The sequence below is a fragment of the Epargyreus clarus genome, unplaced genomic scaffold (genome assembly GCF_041222505.1).
Source record: "Epargyreus clarus isolate Ecla_fem2 unplaced genomic scaffold, WU_Ecla_fem_2.2 ptg000023l, whole genome shotgun sequence".
NCBI classification, from domain to species: Eukaryota; Metazoa; Arthropoda; class Insecta; order Lepidoptera; family Hesperiidae; genus Epargyreus; species Epargyreus clarus.
The window spans coordinates 3,985,585-4,008,018 of record NW_027332230.1 but is presented as its reverse complement, the minus strand read 5'-3'; the positions used below and the strand labels follow the sequence as shown (position 1 = coordinate 4,008,018).

At 35.0% G+C, this 22,434-nt stretch overlaps 3 protein-coding genes across 4 annotated transcripts in view; 1 reads left to right on the top strand and 2 right to left on the bottom strand.

Annotated features, from left to right (window-relative positions):
* The window catches only part of LOC140751814 (phospholipid-transporting ATPase VD), a 61,814-nt gene extending 55,393 nt beyond the window's left edge, over window positions 1-6,421 (top strand). Inside the window, exons 13-16 of the mRNA XM_073085870.1 lie at window positions 175-437; window positions 1,415-1,602; window positions 2,741-2,866; window positions 3,616-6,421. Coding sequence (XP_072941971.1) covers window positions 175-437; window positions 1,415-1,602; window positions 2,741-2,866; window positions 3,616-3,673 — 635 coding nt within the window. The 3' untranslated portion in view covers window positions 3,674-6,421. The remainder of the gene's footprint in view (window positions 1-174; window positions 438-1,414; window positions 1,603-2,740; window positions 2,867-3,615) is intronic.
* On the bottom strand, window positions 6,405-12,370 carry cN-IIIB (cytosolic 5'-nucleotidase IIIB). Of its 2 annotated transcripts, none has more exons than XM_073085872.1 (6): window positions 12,227-12,370; window positions 11,811-12,017; window positions 10,818-10,977; window positions 10,338-10,400; window positions 10,015-10,144; window positions 6,405-8,096 (listed from the first exon to the last, which is right to left on the bottom strand). In XM_073085872.1, exons 2-6 carry the CDS (start codon window positions 12,004-12,006, stop codon window positions 7,761-7,763), a joined length of 885 nt encoding a protein of 294 aa, XP_072941973.1. In that variant the 5' UTR covers window positions 12,007-12,017; window positions 12,227-12,370; the 3' UTR covers window positions 6,405-7,760. The 2 variants fall into 2 exon arrangements, with proteins under 2 accessions (XP_072941973.1, XP_072941972.1); XM_073085871.1 differs by having other exon boundaries at window positions 12,158-12,357.
* Window positions 12,371-14,505: 2,135 nt separating this feature from the next.
* On the bottom strand, window positions 14,506-21,891 carry LOC140751515 (protein SPT2 homolog). The gene is made up of 8 exons (XM_073085407.1): window positions 21,633-21,891; window positions 20,927-21,323; window positions 19,646-19,756; window positions 19,175-19,468; window positions 18,041-18,988; window positions 17,529-17,649; window positions 17,168-17,256; window positions 14,506-16,594 (listed from the first exon to the last, which is right to left on the bottom strand). The coding sequence occupies exons 1-8, from the start codon at window positions 21,687-21,689 to the stop codon at window positions 16,512-16,514; spliced, it is 2,100 nt and encodes a 699-aa protein (XP_072941508.1). The 5' UTR covers window positions 21,690-21,891; the 3' UTR covers window positions 14,506-16,511.
* Window positions 21,892-22,434: the final 543 nt, after the last annotated feature.

Here is a 22,434-nt window from a genome sequence, read left to right as displayed (position 1 = left end):
GGCAGAAATAGGTGTAACAAATGCCGCCGGAGTCGAACCACAAAGGGTTCTACCACCTTCGAAAAGTATGATGTCAGTATTTTAAGTAGGTAAAATTTCACGCTGGTAAATTGTCCAAACGTATCAACCGAAGTATAACTTCAACAAGAGTAACAGTCGTCTGTGGTATTCCAGGCGCGTACGACCGCGCGGCGCCGGCGGCGCTGCTGCTGGAGCGGCCGGGCCTGTACGGCGCGGCGCGGCGCGGCCTGGCCTACCGCGCGCACTCCTACTGGGCCGTGCTGGCCGAGTCGCTCTACATCAGCCTCGTCGTGTTCTTCCCCTGCCTCGCCGCGCACTGGGACCGCGACACCGACATCTGGACCTTCGGCCTGCTCAACATGACCTGCTGCCTCGTCGTCATGCTCGTCTACGTCGCCATCGAGACCAGGAGCTGGGTGAGCGCCCTTCCGTTTGTGTCGCCCGCACGATACTTGACGATAGAGGAAGGTCGACGATGATTGTGGTGCCGACGACGGTTTATATTGTTAGATATCGGCATCGACCCCTCTCTTCCGTGCACTTACAATAAAAATAGTCGTTTAGACTAAATAGACTAAAATAATTGGCTATTTCCATGCAGCGCTTTTATATAAAACTTGTAAGTTGGTGTGCGTGTGTTCTAGAAATTGTGTCATCCGTTAAATATTATAAACAATATTCAAATAAGATTCATCATTTCTTCTCAACAATCTATATTTAATTAATGCACAAGTGTAAAAATAAAAGCATGTTAATTATCACGTTTATTGTAACAAGAATGTTCTTAGTATTACGTAAGTAATGCACTATGTAAAGCATGATATCTTGGTGCACATAGAATTAGATTATTTTTTTTTTGTTTCCGTTACACGCACATTCTGTACAGGTTTGAAACTCAGCTTCTAGATAAAATACTAACTATGGGAAAGCAAGAATAGTTATTTACTATACAGTAGTTTAAGAACTATCTTAAACTACTGTGTAGTAGTTTAAAAACTATATCATATTTTTTTCAACATTTAATTCAGTCCTCTATAGATATTCTATGACTAATATTTGCATTGTTACCAGAATTTTACTTCTGAATACGAATACTGATACCATTGAATACGAGTACTCATTCTAAACAAATTTACCTGTATTCCGATCCTAGATTGCCTTTGTGAGATTATAATACGCCGTACGCGTACGCGCTCTGTGTAACCGTTCTCTACAAACTCGGTACAAACACAACGCGGCGTAATTTACGCGGTACGCTGCGCTAGAATACGCTTTCTGTTTGGCCGGGCCTTTATTGTGTGCGACAGACATTGTGTGTAAGATACGTCAGAATAGAAGGGTATTTTGTAAGTAATTTTGACGATATAATAAAGGTAAGATTGCATGGCCTTAGACGATAATCCACGTGCTGGCGCTGACGGGCTCGCTGGGCTCGTTCTTCGTGCTGACGCTGGCGTACCAGACGGTGTGCGTGTCGTGCCTGGGGCTGCCGTCCACGTACCGCGTGATGCACCACGCGCTGGCCGACCCGCTCTACTGGCTCGTCGTCGCGCTCACCACCGTCGCCGCGCTCGCGCCCAGGTATGTGCCGCGCTCAAATTACGCCCCTACCATAGATAAGTATAGATATCTCACCGCCTTGTAATTGAAAATAGCCATTAAATGGCTTAAACGGCTGACAATTTTGTCAACCGTATAATGGCTGTCATGGTGTAATTTACGTGGAACAATGCCGACATGTGCAGTTAAAACACGAAATCGAAGAAGAAGTGCGGAGAAATATCGTTTCATTCGTAAATGATCTAAAAAGTAACTCAAAACTGGTTACATTTTCTTGTTAGGAGTGAGGAATCTTTACTAATCTATGGAGCCTACTAAGAGCGTCCGATAAAACTTCCAGTCACTTGCGAATTCGTTATTGAGTAACTAGATGTTGACGGTCGATTGGTATATTATGTGTATTTTGTTACTTTAAAGCTAAATACGTGTTAATTCAGTTCTTCGTTAACCACTATAAAAATAACAAGGAGATTTAAGAAAAGTATTTTACAGTTCGTTGGACATCATTAAGGTCTTCATATGTAAACCTCTGAATTCGCCATGGACTAAATATTTGGTTAACTCGTAAATATTTAAAAGTATAAAAAAGTAAATTTCTCTAAAATAAAACATTTTTTGGTGACAGTTACGCTGGGTTTTGTAAAGGACGAATTCTATCGAATAAACAGTGGCGCGTACATTTACATGTTATATCAAACGGTTCTATTGTTGTACTACAAAAAAAACACACCAATTAATGCGTTGATAGAATAGTCACTGGACTCGTTGAGCGAATCATATAAACTGTGTTCATTTAACTGAAGGCAATTGTTTTTTAATAAACAAAATTGAGTGCAGTGAACATGTAACGTCTGTAGGTGTAACGTCTGATATTTGTGTGTGTGTGTGTGTGTGTGTGCACATCCTTAGCTGACTTGGAAGGGGCGGTTCGCCCCGTATCCCCGAGACTGGAGGCCTCAAACGACTTTAGTCCACCACTGGATATTTTGCTTCTTAAGGTGGTCACAATTATATCAACGTTATCATCAGATATTTTTGCTGCCTATTAATGTCAGATATTTTTGCTGATCTGCCCATAGTCATATATTTATGCTCGTGACTGTACATCAGTGAAAGCTAAAAGTATCTACGTGGAGTATAACGTGTGACATGCGTGCAGGCTGGCGTGGCGCGCGGCGCGCAACTCGCTGCGGCCCGGGGCGCTGCGCCGCGCCGTGCTGGCCCGCCGCCGCGCGCCCTACGCCGCGCACTACCACACCACCACCGCCTCCGCGCACGTCTACCGGTACACGCTTCACTTACATTACGACCATCTTGTTCATCATCATTATCATCATCATCGACCCCTTACTGTCCCACTGCTGGACACGGGTCTCCTCTCGCAATGAGAACAATCAGACCATAGTCCACCGCACTGGCCAACTGCGCATTGGTAGATTTCACATACATTTGAGATTTTTTTATAAGTCTATCATGTATGCAGATTTCCTCACGATGTTTTCCTCCATGGTGAGTTAGGGGAAAATTATGATCCCGATTTTTATTGCCCCTGTGATGTAACCTCAATCCGTGTTTTTTTACGCAGTCGACCAGATGATAAGTGACTCCTGCAGCCCATGGACATCTGTAATCAACCCCAGATAGGATTAAATATTCCAATCTGAGGTCGACATTGGTACGCCGCTACCCCTGACTATTAGGCTGAAAAGCCTCGGTAAAGTATGTCTCTCTGACCACGCCCTGCAAAACAGAACACAACAGCCCTTAACACTACTGTTAATAGGCATAAATCGATGTGGCGGTATTCCCGTCGGAGTCGAACCACAAAAGGTTTCTTTTTTTATAATGTTGAGATAGCAAACGAGCATACAGTCCATCTGATGGTAAATGAATAATTCCGCCGTTAAACATCTGTCATCGACTCTACATTAGATTGATAGATGAACAAATATAACTACTATTATAAAGCAGAAATTAATATTTTAAGTATGTTATATACTTTTATATCGCATAATAATAAAAACATTTTCCCAGGTCAACGGACGAGGACGGGCTGCAGAGCACCACCTCGCACGCGGCGTCCGTCACGTGACGCCCGGAGCCGGACACCTCGACCCGTTTACGTTTATACTTAGGCTGTGATCTGTCGTTAGAACTATTATTGTATTATAATCGTAGACTAACATATTGTGCTTTTATACGATAACGCGGGACCAATACGTCAGTAGCGCCGAGCGACCGCGCCGCGCCAACGGACGTCGCTGACTACTCGTTTGTTTCTGTTAGATAAATCTACTTGGACATTCTTTTTTAAAACGTAACTATTAAGTATTCCTTTGTTTTGTGCAGAATTAATTATCTCCAGTTTTGTTGAGATTATGTTCGACTAGTCTTAAATTATTACGCTAGTTTGCAGCGCGTCCGGTCGCACGAGAAGTGTTCACATAGATCTGCCAATACTTCGTATTCATGTTAACGTAGTTTAATATTTCGTTCAGTATTTGTATGCATGCTTAGGAATCTCCTTACAGCATGGCGACGCTATTTCATGTATTATGTAACTTTAATGTGTTCGAGGTTAAATGTACTTATATATTAATAGATTGACACTTACAGCTAATCACTTAGCGAGTACATGATTGTTGCAGATTTCAAACTCGTTCCAATAACTATATTATACTTGCCAGATGTGTTACTTAATGTGTATATTGCAACAGTCGATATAGTAAAATAATGTAAAATTAACACATTATTTAGTCGAATCTTAAAATGCTTTACCAGACAAGCTTTTAAAAATTTCGCTACAAATCTTTTTTCGTTACAGATAATATAAAAAAAAACTTCGGAGGCTACGACAGTTGCAATAATGTATGTAGCATTAAGGAGTTGTATCGGCATCGGGTTTCAGAAACCTGTTGCACCGAATGGTGTTCATTCGTTTATTTGTTGATGATGTGAGTGATAATGTAACTGTGAGTGATACACGTATTTGTAAGGTGAGAGTGTAGTGTATGATGTCGATAGGCTTCCCTCGTGTACGCCGCTTAGAGCGCGGAGCTGCCTTGCCGGAGACTGCACGCAATTCCTTCTAGGGCCATACTTACCTTCAGCGGAATTAATACACTCGTTGGGAATATTCCTATTAGCTTAATCATTACATAGATCATCATTATAGAAATCAAATAACTAGGGTAACTTATGCAAAGGTTTAAAAATGAGATTTTTGGAAAATATTTAAGGAAACAATTAGGGGAAATTTACGACAATATCCCAAAATCATTCCCCTATTTTATACATATATCGCAATCCCCTCTTAGAAGGCTCATTTGAATTGAGGGGGAATTGAATTATATTATAGTGTATTCTCTTCTAAATTCCAGTTCAATAGTAAAAACGGATTGGTCTCGTTTGCTTGTCTGTAAGCGTACATACAGATACATTCCAGTATTATATAGCTCTTCATAGATGTTGCTGGTTTTGGCGAATTTAAACATTTTCAGTAATAGTTTAATATGCTAACGGCTCTTTAAACAAAACAAAATGTCAATATGTATATATTTCTAATAACTGTATAAACAACTTGTTTGAAAATTAGATGAATATCATGTAGGACCCGTCAACAAAGTGCCTTGTCATGTCATTCATGTTCTCGACTAGTGTATTTTCCGCATGTCTGCCGACGACTAGATGATTCCTAAAGATTTGACTATTTTTAATACTGTTTCTAGTTATTGTATATAGACAAATTATATATTTCTACATAAACGATGATTGTTAAATGTACAGTAGGATATTTTTTATATAAATAAATCTTTGTGTAAATAACTTGTATGTTCTAAGACTGTTGTTTATTTTAGAGCTTTTAATTTGTTCAGTTGAAAGAAACTAATGATAGGGTATTATCATGGAACATGTATTTTCCAGTCATTTGGCGATTACGTAGGCACTTAGCGTGCTCGAATGACGGCCGGGAAGTAGCGAGTCTTGCCATGTAAACTGAGGATGCATTTAAAATTGCAATGTTTATAAAAAAATTCAATTCAAGGCATTATTTTCGATTTAGTCATTTATAATCTTTGGAGGTTTTTTTATACTTTGCAATAGATGAAATCACGCACAGTTTACAATTTTCCTATTTAGCGACGTGCGTAGTGCTATTTTACCACGTAATTTACTTTTATATAGACTTGGTGCCAGAACAATAATAACATTACAATACATAGACTGCCTGCAATCTTTTTATAGTCTATACACATTTTTTAGAAAATAAAAGCGGTTCATTGTTTTTTTACGAAATATATTGCGCAATTAAGTCAAATTATAAATTATTCACAGCATACCAAAATGTTTACGTTCCCTGGTTGTTTTTTCTGCAAATCACAATAATTGATGCGGTAATTATAAGTGGCAAACAAGCTGCTATATACAATGACGATCAAAGTAAATGCACATAGCAAAAATTCATGGAATATTATGAAAACCTTTATTATTTATTCTTTTATCATCGATGTTCTATTTCAAATCGCTTCAAAAACCGATCTTCCGTAGTAGATTGTTATTCATTGAATAATTAAGTGTTATAAAATTATTGTGTAAGCTTCTAATTTTAAGCCGATTTTTCTATAACTTTTAAGGTACTCGTGAAACTTAAATTATATGTATCTTCCATTTACATAGAGCGGCACATGGATGCATTTAAATTGTGATACTGACTTTTGAGCAATGGTCTGTTTAGCACCTAGCGGCACTGGAACTGGCACAGCAATGACTAGAAAATACATTAAATATTCAAAGTGTTGTTTTGTAATAATAATAACAAAATATTTAATTTCTTTATAAACTGGTTTTATTTATTTCCCGCTCTGCAAGGCTTTACGTTTACGTAATTGTGCACACCTAATACAAATGTGCGACGACTTCTAATAATGTCTTACAATAATAATGCACTAGACCCGTAATTTTACGCTAAACGTTAACTATACATACATGACAAAAATAATATAATTTTCATTATAGAATTGTTGAATTGTTTCTTTGACACAAATGTATATTGTAACATATTTTGTCACATAAGTAAGTTACAGCAGTAAATACAATATTCTGCGTTTTAGTCCGTTTAGGACATTTAACTTATGTCATATAAAAATGAAGTATTAATTTGTAAATTAAAATAATTCTAATGAAATTACAAATATGTTTTTGTAATTTGGCTAATAGCCTGTTAATTAATTACTATAATAATAGCTACAACAAAAACAATAACAGTTTTAAAACAATAAAAAATAAATAAGAGAATAGCATAATCTAACAAATACTTGTACATCCTGTGAAATATAATTTCAATTATTTCCACAAATACCATAAATAATTGAAAGGTCATATAGAAAGGACAAAACTGACGTTTCTATGCCTTAATAATTTCAAAATTGTATATGCTTAGCAATCACTTAAGACACCAGACTATTAATTTTTAAAGTGACTTTTGACTTCATTTTTCACAGCAGACTTTAATTGAGCTGTGTAAAAATCAAATAGGATAAAAAACTCACCCGAAAGGATCCTACAAAAAAAATATCTGGATAAGAAGATGGAAAAAATCTTATTAATAATATTCATTAGTTACTTCATTTATGCTTTTTCTGATGTCGAAAATATATTGTATGCCCTTAAACACATTTAAAGTAGCAAACTATAAATTTATTCCACCATTGACAACTCAACTCAAACAAGACATGCCTGTTAAACCCTTTTTATAATTATTTTCTTTCAGTTAGTTTTAAGTCTATTTTCATATTTCCTATATTTTATGGGCAATATATACCAAAAGTACAATTTATTATTATTGCTACAAATTAACTAGACACTTAGTATGAACCTCAGTACAGCAAATTCATAACACAACTATAAATGAGTTGATAATAGGAAATATACCTGGACATAGTTTCTTTAACACAATGTTACAACCAAATTAATAACAACAAAAGTAAATCAAAGAAGAATATCATTATGTCCTAAACCTTTGATTAGTATATTCAAATGTTATAAAAGCCAAAAATATTACGTACTAAATTGTACAGTCATTAATAGTTAATCCTAAGAAGCCCAATGAGATGAACGTTAAAATCTCAAAACGTGTACATAAGTTATCAAATCAATTGTTCATTTTGCTAAAAATTAAATCACAGCACTAGTTTCAATATCGCGTTGACTATATCCATGGTTTGGTCATTGACCAGCACAATGTCGAATTTGTTGAGGTAGTTCTGTAGGTTGCCCTCCGCGCTGTGCCCGAGGAAGCCCACCTTGATCACGACGTCGCAGTGCTCCATGCCCTCGGCCATGCCGGCGTCCCCAATGTTGTCGCCCATCAGGATGACGTTGGTGCGGTCCTTCACCATCTCGTAGTACTCTGTGCCCTTAATAGCCGCTTCGTTCTTATTGTACGTATGGATCACTTCCCCTTTGATGCCCACTATCCTATCTTCGTCGTCGAGTGCAAGGAAGTTTGATATGACCTGAAATTTTCAAAACAAATTAAATATTAATGAGATAATACAATTAGTACAATAGACATTGTGCAACAGAGATTTTGCTTTCAATTTCTGACTTGATACGAGGGTACGTTTTTAAGTTCGCGGAATGAGGGACAAGGAGCGAAAATAAAATGTCAAAATTATTTTTCTTTTTCTACATATTCTCCTGCAAGACGAATGCATTTTTCAGATCTTTGTATTAACTTATTTAAACCCTCATAAAAAAATGTTTTGTCCTTGTCGGAAAAATACGAGGAAATTGCGTCCTTTACTTCTTCGTCTGTAGAAAATTTCTTTCCACGAAGCTCTTTTTTCATTTTTGGAAAGAGATAATAATCGCTGGGAGCCAGGTCTGGACTATAGGGCGGGTGATTTAAAATATCAAAGCCCACCTTATGCAGGGCAGCCAGTGCAATACGGCTCTTGTGTACGGGCGCATTGTCGTGCAACAGCAGGACACCTCTGGATAATTTTCCTCGTCTTTTTTCTTTGATGGCTTCTTTTAACCGCTCCAAGATTGTTGCGTAATATTCTCCGGTTATAGAGACACCTTTATCTTTGTAATCTATTAACAAAATTCCTTCTGCATCCCAAAAGACTGTCGCCATGAGTTTGCCGGCCGATTGTGACACCTTAAACTTTTTAGGAGGTGCTGTACCCTTTTTATGCCACTGCATGGAGTCTTGTTTAGACTCAGGTTCATAATGGTGAACCCAAGTTTCATCTCCAGTAACAATTCGATTCAGTACAATATCCTTATCTTCTCCACAGAGGTTCAAAAACGCACGGGAACATTCAACGCGCTGTTGTTTCTGAGGCGGCGTGAGCATTCTCGGCACCCACCGCGCGCTGACCTTAGTCATGCCAAGATGGTCATGCAGAATTTTAAAAATGGTTGTATCCGATACTCCAACCATTTCTGCAAGCTGTTTCTTCTTTAGCCGAGCATCTTCCAGTACTAATTTTTCGACTTCCGCTATCGTTTCCGGAATGGTCACCTCAACAGACCGTCCTGGTCGTGGGTCGTCTTCAAGTGAATCCCTGCCTTGCTTAAAAAGGTTGTTCCACTTGTAAACCATCGTTTTTCCAGGGCAAGAGTCCCCGTAAACCGATGACATCTCTTCCATTATGATTTGCACAGACTTTCCTTGCTTGGTAAGGAACTTTATAACGGCGCGATGCTCGATTTTCTCCATACTTCCAATTTTCTTCCGGATTGAGTTGTTTAATTGTCGATAGTTTTAAAACTAATGATGCAATTGTGATAAAACTTTATATTTATACTATTTATGAGTCACTTAACACGTACCGCCCTTAACGAGCCCGCTATCCCCCCTCCAACCCTGCCATTCCGCGGACTTAAAAACGCACCCTCGTACATACCACATTGTATAAATGATACATTGATAAGACAGTGATCATTTGATTTGATTGTCCATCAAGCTGTTAGGGCTGCAGGGGGTGCCAAAGAATGAGACATACATAATCACATACCATTGAAAAAAAATATCCTCCAGGTAAAAAAAGGGTTAACTGTTTACCAGTCAGTATTCATCAGTCATACAGATCCTTCATTATAAAATTATAATGATGATTATATTGTCATTGGAAAGATTAAAAGTCTAACCTAACCTGTATTTGTTTTAGATACAGGTCTGTGAATGTAGCACACAAAGGGGCTAGTATGCATGTTAGCTTAAGCTTAGTTAAGTGATGATACATTAGACAATTTTATGGTGAACTTTGACTTACGTCATATTGCCTTTAATAAATAACTTTTTGGTACATTGCAGACCCTAAATGTATAGTGCCTTAGAGAATTAATATTTAACCTTCAAGACAATTGAGGTCCACACCTCATACTCTTATGTCCTAATATTTTATATGTGGTTTCAAATACCTTAACATGTGGCAAAAGGAAGTTAGCAGCTTTCAGTGCAGCCACGACAGATTCACCGAGGCCAGCAGAGAACACAAGCACTGGCACCTGCTGTGCCTTGCTCCACGCAATCAAGTCCTGAACACCCACCCTTTAAAATAAAGCATTTGTATCAATTGTGTTTATACTTAACCCATCAAATTTTTCCTTTAAGCCATATATTTTATACTTGTTATTAAGTGTCCATTGATGGTGCAAGTAAATGTAACAATTTTCCATTATATTACAACAATATCACATACATAATACAACATAATGCAAATAGAAAGTTTATCTTCTCTTACCTAAAACATTCTATCATCTTGTGGCCAATTTCCATTAATTCATTATTTGGAAACTTTTGTCCCCTGAAACATACAAAAATGCTATTACTAAAAAATATCAACAAATTGTAATTTTAATAAACATCCTAAAGATTCCATAATAGTTACAAGATATTATTAATAGTCCCAATACTGTTCAAATGGATGGTATCTAAATAAGAAAACTAATTATGAATAGATCAGAGTGCTAGTATGGGACAAATTTATTTATAGTGGTCTTCTCGTTTATTTGCTAAGTAAAAATTTCATTGAGTGCATAAAATTTGTATTACTGCTTACACATGCTTTTTATTATAAATTACACGAACTAAGTTAAGCACTGAACATGTCAGTCATGGGTGGGAGTGCCGCATGTGCATGTGTATAGTAGATACAAATATGTCAATGCATATTGTATAGGGCATTGGTTTTTTATCAAGTACAGCATTTAGTAAAACTTACTTCAGCAAGTTGTGGCCTGCGGTGTACCAGTCTATCATGTGTTTAATTTTTTCTTCAGTAGTCATAACAGGATCAGCCTCGATTGGTTTGTAAATGGCTGATAATCTGTTGTCTTCGTCTTTGTAGAATTGTGGTACTGAAGGGCACTCTCTAAACATACCTACAATCAATGTTATTATCTAAATTATCTTAATATCTAAAGAGATTCACTTAACACAAGCATTTTCTTTATTACTGATAAATATAATATTCTTGTGATATATAATAAATATGACTTTCCAATGGAATAGTTTAATGGCACATAGATAATCGATGCCAAGTGCATACCCCTCTGCTTATGTAATTTATCATTACTCCATACAGTTAAGCAATGTCAGTTACGATTAGCTCTTAGATATGTGTGCACTAATAACTAAACTAACTCTCAACTAATAACTAAATCTTTTGGCTCTTCAAAGAGACATTGTAGTCCCGGGACTAGAATAGGGCTACGATATCCCCTGCCTGTCGTAAGAGGCGACTAAAAGGGGGCTTCCGGGGTTGTGGGCGGCAAGATTGGGAGGTCAAGCCGTCCAGCAAGCAACTCCGGGAAGTACGGCGGTATGTGTGGACGCATACCGTCGTAAACACCAGACGGTGTGGTGAGTCCTGAAGCTCATTCATAAACATGCAATACAGATTGGCTACTTATATTTACAGTACCGTAGTAGAATATGCTAAGGCCCCCAGTTGTTGAAATAGACCCATAATGCAACTATGAACATATGACATTTTAAAGAGAATGAAGATGCATAGAATAACAGCTGTAAAACGAAGTTTGCATGTATTCAAAATATTAAACACCAATTCCTAGACCATAATATTTGCACTCCAAGGACTCACTTGAAAAACTAGATAATAAAACCTTTATCCATTTCTTTGCCAGAAACACCAGAAGCTGGCCACTAGCAAAAAAATACCACATAAGCACCAACAAATAAAGGAAACAATTACCGAAACTGGTTAGAACTGTTTTCCCATTTTCCATTTTGTGTTTTGTTAAAGTATGGTCGAAATCTGAAACGATCTGCAATTTGCGATGGCCATCTTTTATTATTCTATTTATTTTCGATAACAACTCCTCTTTGTTTCGAATATGAACATATGGTTTGTTCAGCTCCGGAATGTCGGTCAGGTCTGATATCTTCATGCTGGAGGTGGCTACAACAAATCCAACAACAAAATTAATTTTAAACTCAATTTATTTTCTATGACTTTATAAATGTTATAGAACAACCACATTCGACATATTTTTATGGATTATTATAACTTAGTGAAGCATAATTTGAATTTATTATAACCTTAAAGAATTATAATATTATGCGGTTAGACTTATGCGATTTTTTTATCCAATTGGATCAATGACGTACTTTAACTGTATCAAACCGAATTATACAATGTAAATCCGAAATATAAGATTTGAATACACAATAAGCAAAGTGAAGTAACAAACAAGACAAATTGAGAATTATCAATGAAGTGAAGTGTCAAGTGAAGTGAAAACTCTCCCAAAAGACAAACTGTCAAATACGCTACGAGTAGGAATGTACGAATTAAAAGTATGGATATATCGATACTTTTAATTCGAAATATCAATTTTCTGGCCAATTTATTTTGATCTGGTATAACAATTAAATATCCAATATATACAATTGTATAAAAAACGATATATATTTTTATATATGTAACTAAAGTCTAGTATTCAAAGCCGTATAAGATAGTAAGGAATGAACTAAAAACTTTATGTTTTGCTTACGTTGCGTTTATATGTGCGGCACTTTTTAATCTAACATTTTAATTTTATATAGGTTTGAATCTAACCTTTAACTAACTTCAATTTCGAGAATTGTTTGGTTTACTTTGTTCTAATTCTTGTATCTTTTTCTAATAAAAAGGAATGTTTATTAAATTTAAATAATGTATATTTTGTAAAAAAAAGATTTCATTATTATTTGATATTATTGTGTTTAGTTGAACCCGAAGGTTGAACTAAATCCATCATTATTTTAAAACCGCACAAATATTTTGATAATTTTACCGATGTATCGATACATCAGTTTCGTTTTCACTTCCTATATCGCTAAAATACGCTTTCAACATAAATATTTGTAAACAAGGTAATTAACCTTCGTCAATGACTTTACGGCACAGCCATTTAATATTTACTCTGACTTACTCTTATTCTCTTTAATAAGGTCTACCCTCCGTTAGGAGTATAGGTGTTATGCATAGAGTATTATTATATATATACATGTTAGTGTTATGTGGGACTACCGCGCGGCCACATACTTGTCGAGTGGTTATCCCCCGATAAACAGCGGAGTTGGTATAATTTTAATGTTGTCTTATTATATTATAATATATATAGTATTATATATATATATATATAATAATATTAAAAATCCGGGTGGTATTCACTCCCTTGAGAATTTGCCCGGGCAAAGAGTGTACCCTCGAAACCCGAATAATTACCCACCCCCCATATTGCAAACGCAGACGCGGCATATGAGAGACCGGTGGGTATGAAGTCCCATCAGCTGCTGGTCGCTTAATTATCTAAGTGGGCAGTAGACATGTGCCGAGTCAGGTCGACTCGAGTCAGTACTCGAGTACTTACATAAACTCGCATACTCGAGTAGCAGTGATACTCGAATACTGACGGTACCTGTACACTGACTCTACTATATATGCAAACGAGTAAATACAGCAGGAATTATGCAAGTAACAACTTGTTTAATTTTGTTTAGTAAGGCTTTATTTTGCTCTTAGTGCTATTAGGCTGTGTGTCACAAAGTACTCGAATACTTCAAGCTAACTCGAGTACCTCGTCGTAAACACCATCTGGTGTTTACGACGGTATGCGACCACACATACCGTCGTCCTTCCCGGGGTTGCTTGCTGGACGGTTCGAGCTCCCACTCTTGCCACTCTCAACCCCGGAAGCCCCCTTTTAGAACTTATAATGTACCTAATTTTAATATTAATAATGAATAACGAATATATAATAGGTATCTATAGGTATGTATGTAAAACCCATGAGTAGTTCTTGGGCAGGCCACTAGGGGCGGTTTACCTATGACAAGAATTACGTAGAGTTGGCTCTCTATAACTAGTAGGTATATAATAATGCTCTACGGTTTACCGAATTTTGTCGGAACTGGTTCAAAAATATATAGTATTGTATTATTTTTTAGTAAATTGTACTTATATATTTTAGAGAAAAATATAAACATAAATCAATTCGTACGAAAGATACTATAGTATCTTCGATAATCAAAATGTAGTAATAATCCCCTAAATTAGTTTCATGATGTTTTCAAAAAGGGTTTGCCTGAAAATTATATTATATACGTTATCTTGGTGTATTAAAGATTGTCTTGAATTTAATCATCTACAACTTTGTTATGTAATTATATGTCGTAGATCCAAAAAAAAAATAGAATAACAAAAATAGGTCAAAATTTGGATCTTTTTTCATTTATAACTTTTGTAGTCATTGTACAGTAAAATGAACTGCAATGTAAAAATTGTGAACATTTTACTTTGTCAGGTTTATTGTCTATTTATTGAATAAATAATATGCTGATTGATTTGAATAAGTGTAGCTGAACAGGATTTTACAATACAAAATATTAAGAAAACGAACTAATAGTTTGCAAACATAATATTATATTACACTTTTTTTGTCTTTTCATTTCATCAACATTATAAAGATTTACAATTTATTTAGTATTTAATAAACACCTCATTAATAGTTTTAATCATATACATACAAAATTGTAAAACCGTTAAGGCCATGCCAACAGATATTCTACCAAGAGCACATTCTACTGCAGTAGGAATGTAAAGTAAATATTAATTACAGGTTCTGTATTACTGTAGAATAAATATGTGATTACAATGTTGGCATTACTTTACAACTAAGAATAGAAAGCAAGTGACACTGAAAGTCTTGTATACACATTCAAATGACTAATGTTCGTAAAATCACAATTTTATTTATATTATAAATTATTACCCATGATCGTTCATAGCAATAACATCGCAAAGTTATTTTGCCAAGAGTAATCTTTAATATTTTTTCATAAACAAATGATCTTATAAGTAAATTGATAATGTTGCTTATTTTATTACAAAATCATACTGCAAAAAATACAGCACAACAATTAAAGTACTTACTGGTAATAATTATGAATTGATAGACAAACTATTATAAATAGACATGGAATTAGATTAGTTACACATACATCTTGAAATCTTTTTAGATGCATATAATATGAGCACATGATTAAAATTATTTATATTTCCAAAGTATATAATCATACAACATAAATATAATACATAAATGAATTATCTTTATTAGAGCTTATCTATTTCAGGTCGTTAGACAAATGCACTTGTTTGCCGAAGTCGCCTACCAACTCTGTGTAAGCAGCTATAATAGTCATCCGACGAAGAGTTCGTAATCGAAAGACCGTTTATTCAAGCGCCTTAGATAAGCGACGGTCGACCCACCTAAAGGCAGAAGTGAAGAGTGCTTTGTCAGACGGAATCTACAATTACCAAAACTAGTGACCTCTTTGCCATTCATATTTGAAGTTTAAGGTATTATTTCCTATATATCGTTACTTCTGTTACCTTCTTTTAATTTACATGGGTCAAGGTCAGGCTGTCACTGAGACTGCTGGTTTTTTTTAAAGTAGAAGTTTTTTATATCATAAAGTAAAGGTACAAAAAATTTAAATAAATTAACAAATTATTTAACTTACTTTTAAATATTGAAAGTCGGGCACTATATTGTAATTCAAAATACGATTTTCTTTTTTGTGATGCATAAAAAGATAAACTTGTAAGATGACGAAAAAAATTATTATGCTTAATATCTAAATACGTACGACATAATATAAACAGCCAAAATTGCCAAATCCTTATACCCAAAATGTGTAAATAAAAAATATTTTTGAAATCAGAAAAAAAACTGTAATTAAAAAAACAATTTTGTACAAACTTAATGTTGCAATTGTACAGAATGCGTTTTAATTTAATTGAAGATGAATTGACCAACTTCAGATATATAATTATTATAGTACAAAATAGCATTAATATAACAATTATATCCCATAATGCTTATTGTTTAAACTACGTTCATTCTTAAAGGTAACTTTCAATGTACAATATTTGTGATGTCCTGTGGTAATGTCCTGAAATTTGGTATTCGCAGTCTTGATGTCAGAGCCGGGAACATATTAGGTACGTAATTATATTTAAAAATTAATAATCGAGTATACGGTTACTTAACACTTGAGTTTGTTATCTGTACTAATACAAGCAAAATTATTATTTAGTTTCACGCATTTACAGTCACGATTATAAACATAATTAATCCTCACCAACGAACGCATTTTTTTAGCTGCAAGTTGTATCCAGGCTCAACTTTTCTTTGTAGTATTGTTTTTTTCTTAATAGAACTTAATAATAACAAACAACATTATTCAAGAGAATGTAACATAACAGACATCAAATATTTTTTTGTTCTCATTTCCATCATGAGTTTTATAATCACAACTTGAAAGAATATACGAATATACATAAAATTAGCAAATAACACATTACAGTAGCGATTTTGGTCCAATAAACGTATGCCAATATATTTCTTCAGTCGTCGCTCAGTCGTCTGCGTTTTGATTTTTTCTTCTCCATCGCTTCCATCCGCATGTCTTCCAAGTCCTCCATGATACCTTGAAAATAAATGGCGTAATTATTATATCAGACATACGTTTATACGTTTAAGGTTATAGGGTTAAGGTGGTAGTTCATTCATAAACCCAGACCAACCACCCAACCAGACCACACACCCAGACCACTTATGTAGTCATTATAAAGATTCTGACTGCATCATACAGTAACTATAATTTCTTGGTATAATATTATAGTACTTTGATTAATATTGTTAACACTGTATTAGCGTAACGCATAGATATCTCACCGCCTTGTAATTGAAGGAAGCCATTAAATGGCTTAAACGGCTGACCGATTCCGTTCTGTCAGCCATTTAATAGCTGTCATGGTGTAATTTACGCGGAACAATGCCGACATGCGCAGATAAGTGGTGCAAAAACACGAAATCGAAGAAAAAATGCAGAGGAATATCGTTTCATTCGTAAGTTATCCAAAAACTATTTTTTTTATAATATTTTTCAAACACGAAAATAGATGACAGTGACAATTTCAATTGTCAAAACTGGTTATATTTTCTTGTTAGAAGTGAGTTATATTTACTAATCTATGGCGTAACGTTAAAAGTTACCTACCGATTTTTTTGCTAATGTACTCCTCGCGCTGCTGCCGCGCGAAGCTGGACTCCATCGCGGGATCGTCGTCGTCGTCCATATCGCGATATCTGAAATAATTCAATCAATGTAAACAATCTTTGTATGAAATTCTTGTTCAGATTAAATGCATGCTTACATTAAGTGCTTCATTTAAAAAGAAGGCAATTCATTTTTAATTTAAATAAATATAATTATTACTTTTCATGTTTGTACTATATTAACATAATTATAAAAGATTTATTAAATTTCTTGCCTGTCAAATTGTATTCAATTTAAGCGGAATATCGAAGGATTATAGACTTTGATTACAAAAAACATCATTATTGAAAAAAAAACTTACTTGGATCTGTCGTAGCCAAATATCTCTTTAATGTGATGAGAGTAATCCATGTTCTCGTCTCCATCGTCGATGAAATCGTCCATTTCTGAATCGTATTCAGAATCAGAATGGACCATACGAGCTGCGGCAAAATTATAAATTATAATGTACCGAATATAGCTAAAGTTGTTGAACTTAAAACACAAAGTCATTAACTCTCGGTTAATTCAATTGCGCTTGGCTGTATTCATAACTGTAACAGAAAAACTAAACTTACGGAACTCGAGTCCGTAATAACTTTTCATAATATATATGAGATCTCCACCAGGACACCATATTTCAGTACTCAGATCTGAATAAAAATATAAAGAGCTAAAATTCAATTGTAACTTTTAACTTAAAATATTTATTTATCTATCTGAACTCTAACTAAACTCAGATCAAATAAGTAGCTGCCACTGTTTTGAAATCATTAACCAGTTTATTTAAAATGTTGACATAACAAATGATGAACTCTGTAATCATATACTTACATTTTTTCTTTTTCAAGTCATCAGGATTAGGTTTCCTCTTAACATGGCCAGGTGGGAATTGTTTCGTGGTATTCTTAGATAGAGAGTTGACGTGTTTATCAAAGTCGAAACTATTGGAGACCTTTGGTTTGCTAGGACCAGCTTGGGGTCTGCCACTGCCTGGCAAAGGCCGCCTGTCATCAGGCTTCTTAGCAGGTAAACTCTTCCTGTCTTCAGGTCGCTTACCATTCTCTAATTTGACATGTCCATTTAATTTTTGAGATCCTTCACTGGATATCCTGGGCTTCGACGATATCATTTTATCTTTTAAACCATTCCTCGGTTCTGAAATCTGATCCTTACTTAATTTTGGCACTGGCTTACCTTGTGAACTGTAACCATTCATACCTCTACTGTCAATATTCTTCCCTGGACCAACTGTTTTTTCATTCGAATTTTTATCTATCCTGTATGTGTTTTGTGTTTTCAAGTCTATACTTTTCTTCGCGTCTTGTTTAACGATTTGATCTCTGGAACCCAATTTAGTTCTATCTACAGCCTTGTCTACAGGTCTAACATTTTTTTCCATACTCCTACTTTCTAGTTTTGCTTTTGACTTATCCAACTTGTCCTTGTCTTTGTTCAGTCTGTCCAATTCTCTATCAATTCGGTCCCTTTCAGCCTTTAGTCTTTCTAACCTTTCTCTGTCTAGTCTTTCCTTATCCCGTTCATTTTTTGCTTTTTCTTTTTCTCTCTGCATTTTCTCATATTTCTCCCTCTCACTTACATGTTTCTCCCTCTCACTCACATGTTTTTCCTTTTCCTTTTCCCTTCCGTAAGTTTTTGGAACCTCATTTCTGTGATTATTTGTAACTTTATCACCCAATTTTGGAATTCTATTGAAACCAGTGTCGGGTTTTCTTTCTTTGTCAACAGCTTGTTGCCTTTCGCCTCTCGTATCTGCTTGAACTGGAATAAGCACAAAATTATAGAAAAATCATGGACAATTTGTGTGTTTATAGGAAACAAATAATACTATTCTATTATAGTCACAGATTCATAGTCATTTCGAATATTCATAGTAAACAAGAAAAACCGTTTGATAAGTAGGACTGTCATCACAAAATCTAAAAACCGCAAAATTTAATACTTTACCTTTCTTGCCTCCCGATTTCTCAGCTTCAAGGCGTTCCTGCCGTCGTAGCCGTCGAGCCATTTCCTCTTCATACTCACGCTTTTGTTTTTTTGTCATTAACCTGTCTGGCTCCGGTTCGGCGGCAGCTTTTTTCGCAATAACATCTACTGGTTCACTTTTCTTCTGTTCAGCAAGCTTCAACAGTTGGTTGAAGTCCATAGGCGGGGGGGCAGGTTTTCGAAATTTGGGCTTCTCTGGTTTATCTTCCTTTTTTTTCTCAGGTTCATATTTTGATGGAGGACTTGAGTCTCTGTCTAAAAATTGACAAAACATTGAAATTGGTATTTTAATAACAAACAGATTTATCCTATCCTACAAATGAGCTTCAGTGCAAGTTGATTGCTGATCTCAGATAACAGAATGTGAACCACACCTAAATTTTGTTACTTAGGATATACCAGTAATAATTGTGACGCTGATACAATACTTACCTGCATTTTCTCCTTTCCTTCGCCTTTTGTGTGGCACAGGCTCATCCTCATGCAATAAAGCATTTCGTACTCTCTCTCTGGTGCCATTTAAATCCTTGTTCACAGATGTACCTGAAAAAACACAATTATTTGTTTTAGATATAAATTATTTAATATAAAAGAATTAAAGTGATAGGTCAAAATGGTCTTTTAATCTGCAAACAAACCTCAGAAACGTTATAATACAACGACTATCACTACAACAACTATAGACAATCTCAAAATAGAGAAGGCAGACATCGGGTACACATGAGGTGATGCCACTGACAAGTAAATTGCAACGAATAAACGTATCTGTTGAGTACTGGTTTGCAAATAATAACTCCAATTTGAATCTTCTTGTTGTATTTTCTTATCTTGACCATACATATATTTACAATATTCTTCTTTTTTTCCGGAACGTGCTGGAAACCCTGACGGAGACCCTGTTTCTAGCCACCTTAAGTGAGTGTTACAACCGACGGGGGCTAACGCAGCAGTCGCTTCTATTCACGTCTCGCTCACTTCCTATAGCCCTCTCTCTCTAGCATGCATCTTGCTTACTCATATCCCTTTCTTTCTAACTTTACTTACTTTACTTTTATTTATTTACATAGAATAACTTATTTTTAATACAATTGTACATAATATAATATAATGAAATATAAGCCTTAACTAATTAACAATTTACGCATTTAAAAAACAATTTACAATAATAACTTATAGACTATTTATTCGCCGTCCGCAACAGTATCTATTCAATCAAATCATTAAAACTACAAAAGATAAAATGCAACAAAGTACATAAATATTTTCTTTATAATTGAATATAGAACATTCCATAATGGGTGATTTTATTACTATCTAATTTATTCTTTAACCACAATCAGCATTGTTTCAGTGTGAAGGTATTTATGAATGTAGAGTATTATTACAAAAATTACAAATGTAACACACTGTGATATTTGAAAATTTGAAATATATAGTTATTTTGAGACCAAAAATTTTGCAGAATTTACAAAAGAATCTTATATTATATACATACACTATTTTAAACCAATTTGTTATATTAGGTCTCTTGACAGAATAAAATAAATCCATATGAATATGAAATTCATAATTAATTGAATGAAATGTGTACCTACAGACATATTAATACATTTGAATGAAATGTGTATTGAGGTACACATTTCATTCAATGAATTAAGTGTACAGAATGCTTAAAAGCAAAATGAAGTAAAAATAAACAAATTAATTCCTTACTTGCAACAGGAAACTTGGGCTCGTCGGGTAGTTTGCTGTATTTCTGCATCATTTTCTCATAGAGGGCAGCTGCCTCCTGGGACTCGTATCCATAATCATCCTGGTCGGGCTGGTCGGGCCCCTCCCTTGTCACAGCAGTATGGTCTCGATCAATTGCATCTGCCAGTACTGATTTGTTTGCAGATTTTATTACTTTCAGTGTCTTTTGAATTTTCTTCAGTGCCTTAGTATCACGCATAGCAAACAATTCATCCCGCTTCCTCTGTGCTTCTAACTTTTTCTGCTTTTCTTCTTCATCTTTCTTTGCTAAAAACTTCTGTATGTTAGCAGAGAGTCTGTCTTTAGCCTTCTGTTCCTTTTTGGGCGGGTCGAACCGAGCCTTGTAGTAGTAATTTTCCTAATAAAATAATGATACATATGACATTCAATACAAAAATAAACATTGACAATTACATTAAATGTTGATATCAATTGGTTTTCCCGGTTTGGTGGTATAAAACCTAAGACCTATCTCATTATGAATCGAAATAGAATGAATGTATAAAATATTATCATCAAGGTGATTATTACCATAACATATTTTAAACATTCCATAATTAAGAATTATACGCATTATTGTCTCGGAACTCAAATCAGCGTTAGTCCCCGTATAAAATTGTTTAAAAACATAGGAATATTTATTGCAAAATAATGAAATAAAACTCACAGATGACTTTTGTTGTTGATTTCGTTGAGCAGCTAGCAGCGTTTCACGGAATTCCATTTTTTATATGTTAAAATAATTTTTCATTCGATTAAATTTGGTCAAGACAACAGCATGGTAACTTATGGGATAATATTTACGATTTTTAGCGAAATACGTGTCAGAAAAGACACACAATCCAACTATTTTCTGGAAACGTACTGACCACAGATAAGTCAAACATACACAAATTCGTCATCTCGTCGATTGATTGTCAATGTGAATGTGAAAGTATAACCAAAAACAAAATAGAAGTCGATGAGGTCATAGACACACATAGAGAAATAAGACCAAAGATAAGAGTGATAAGACCACGAAAGTGATGTCAGTAGCCGTGCCACCTCATATATTATTTTAAATTATTATTATTATTATCGTCATTTAGCAATACTTTAAACACAAGCAAGTTTAGTAGAGATGTTATATTAGGGTTATTTTTAGGTAATCCTATTATCGAATATAATCCTACTACTGGATATTAGTCAAATATTAGTGAACCGATCATTATTAGCACAGACCTATATTTAGATATAGGTCTGTGATTATTAGCTACTCAATGTAATATTGATACCTGCGTAGATAATATTATCTACAATAATTAATATGAAATACAAGATCTCGAGAATATGCATGATATTAATCACGTAGGTGTGCCTATTACAAAAGTAAACCAGTGAAGGCGATTAAATTTCCCTTCATGTTTCAACAATCAGGCGCATGTTTGTGTGAGTGTGCTGTTTCTAACGCTTGTAGGGATTTTCCATAC

What these genes read in the sequence shown, in the direction of transcription:
- cN-IIIB (XM_073085872.1), bottom strand. Translation starts at nt 12,006, where the DNA reads ATGAAGATATCAGACCTGACCGACATTCCGGAGCTGAACAAACCATAT. An exon ending in GCAGGCCACAACTTGCTGAA is followed by an intron (nt 10,401 to 10,817) that starts GTAAGTTTTACT and finishes TGTATGTTTCAG; the next exon opens with GGGACAAAAGTTTCCAAATA. An exon ending in AAGATGATAGAATGTTTTAG is followed by an intron (nt 10,145 to 10,337) that starts GTAAGAGAAGAT and finishes TTTATTTTAAAG; the next exon opens with GGTGGGTGTTCAGGACTTGA.
- LOC140751515 (XM_073085407.1), bottom strand. Translation starts at nt 21,689, where the DNA reads ATGGAATTCCGTGAAACGCTGCTAGCTGCTCAACGAAATCAACAACAA. An exon ending in AAGGAAAGGAGAAAATGCAG is followed by an intron (nt 19,469 to 19,645) that starts GTAAGTATTGTA and finishes GTCAATTTTTAG; the next exon opens with ACAGAGACTCAAGTCCTCCA. An exon ending in TGACTTGAAAAAGAAAAAAT is followed by an intron (nt 17,650 to 18,040) that starts GTAAGTATATGA and finishes ATTTTGCCGCAG; the next exon opens with CTCGTATGGTCCATTCTGAT.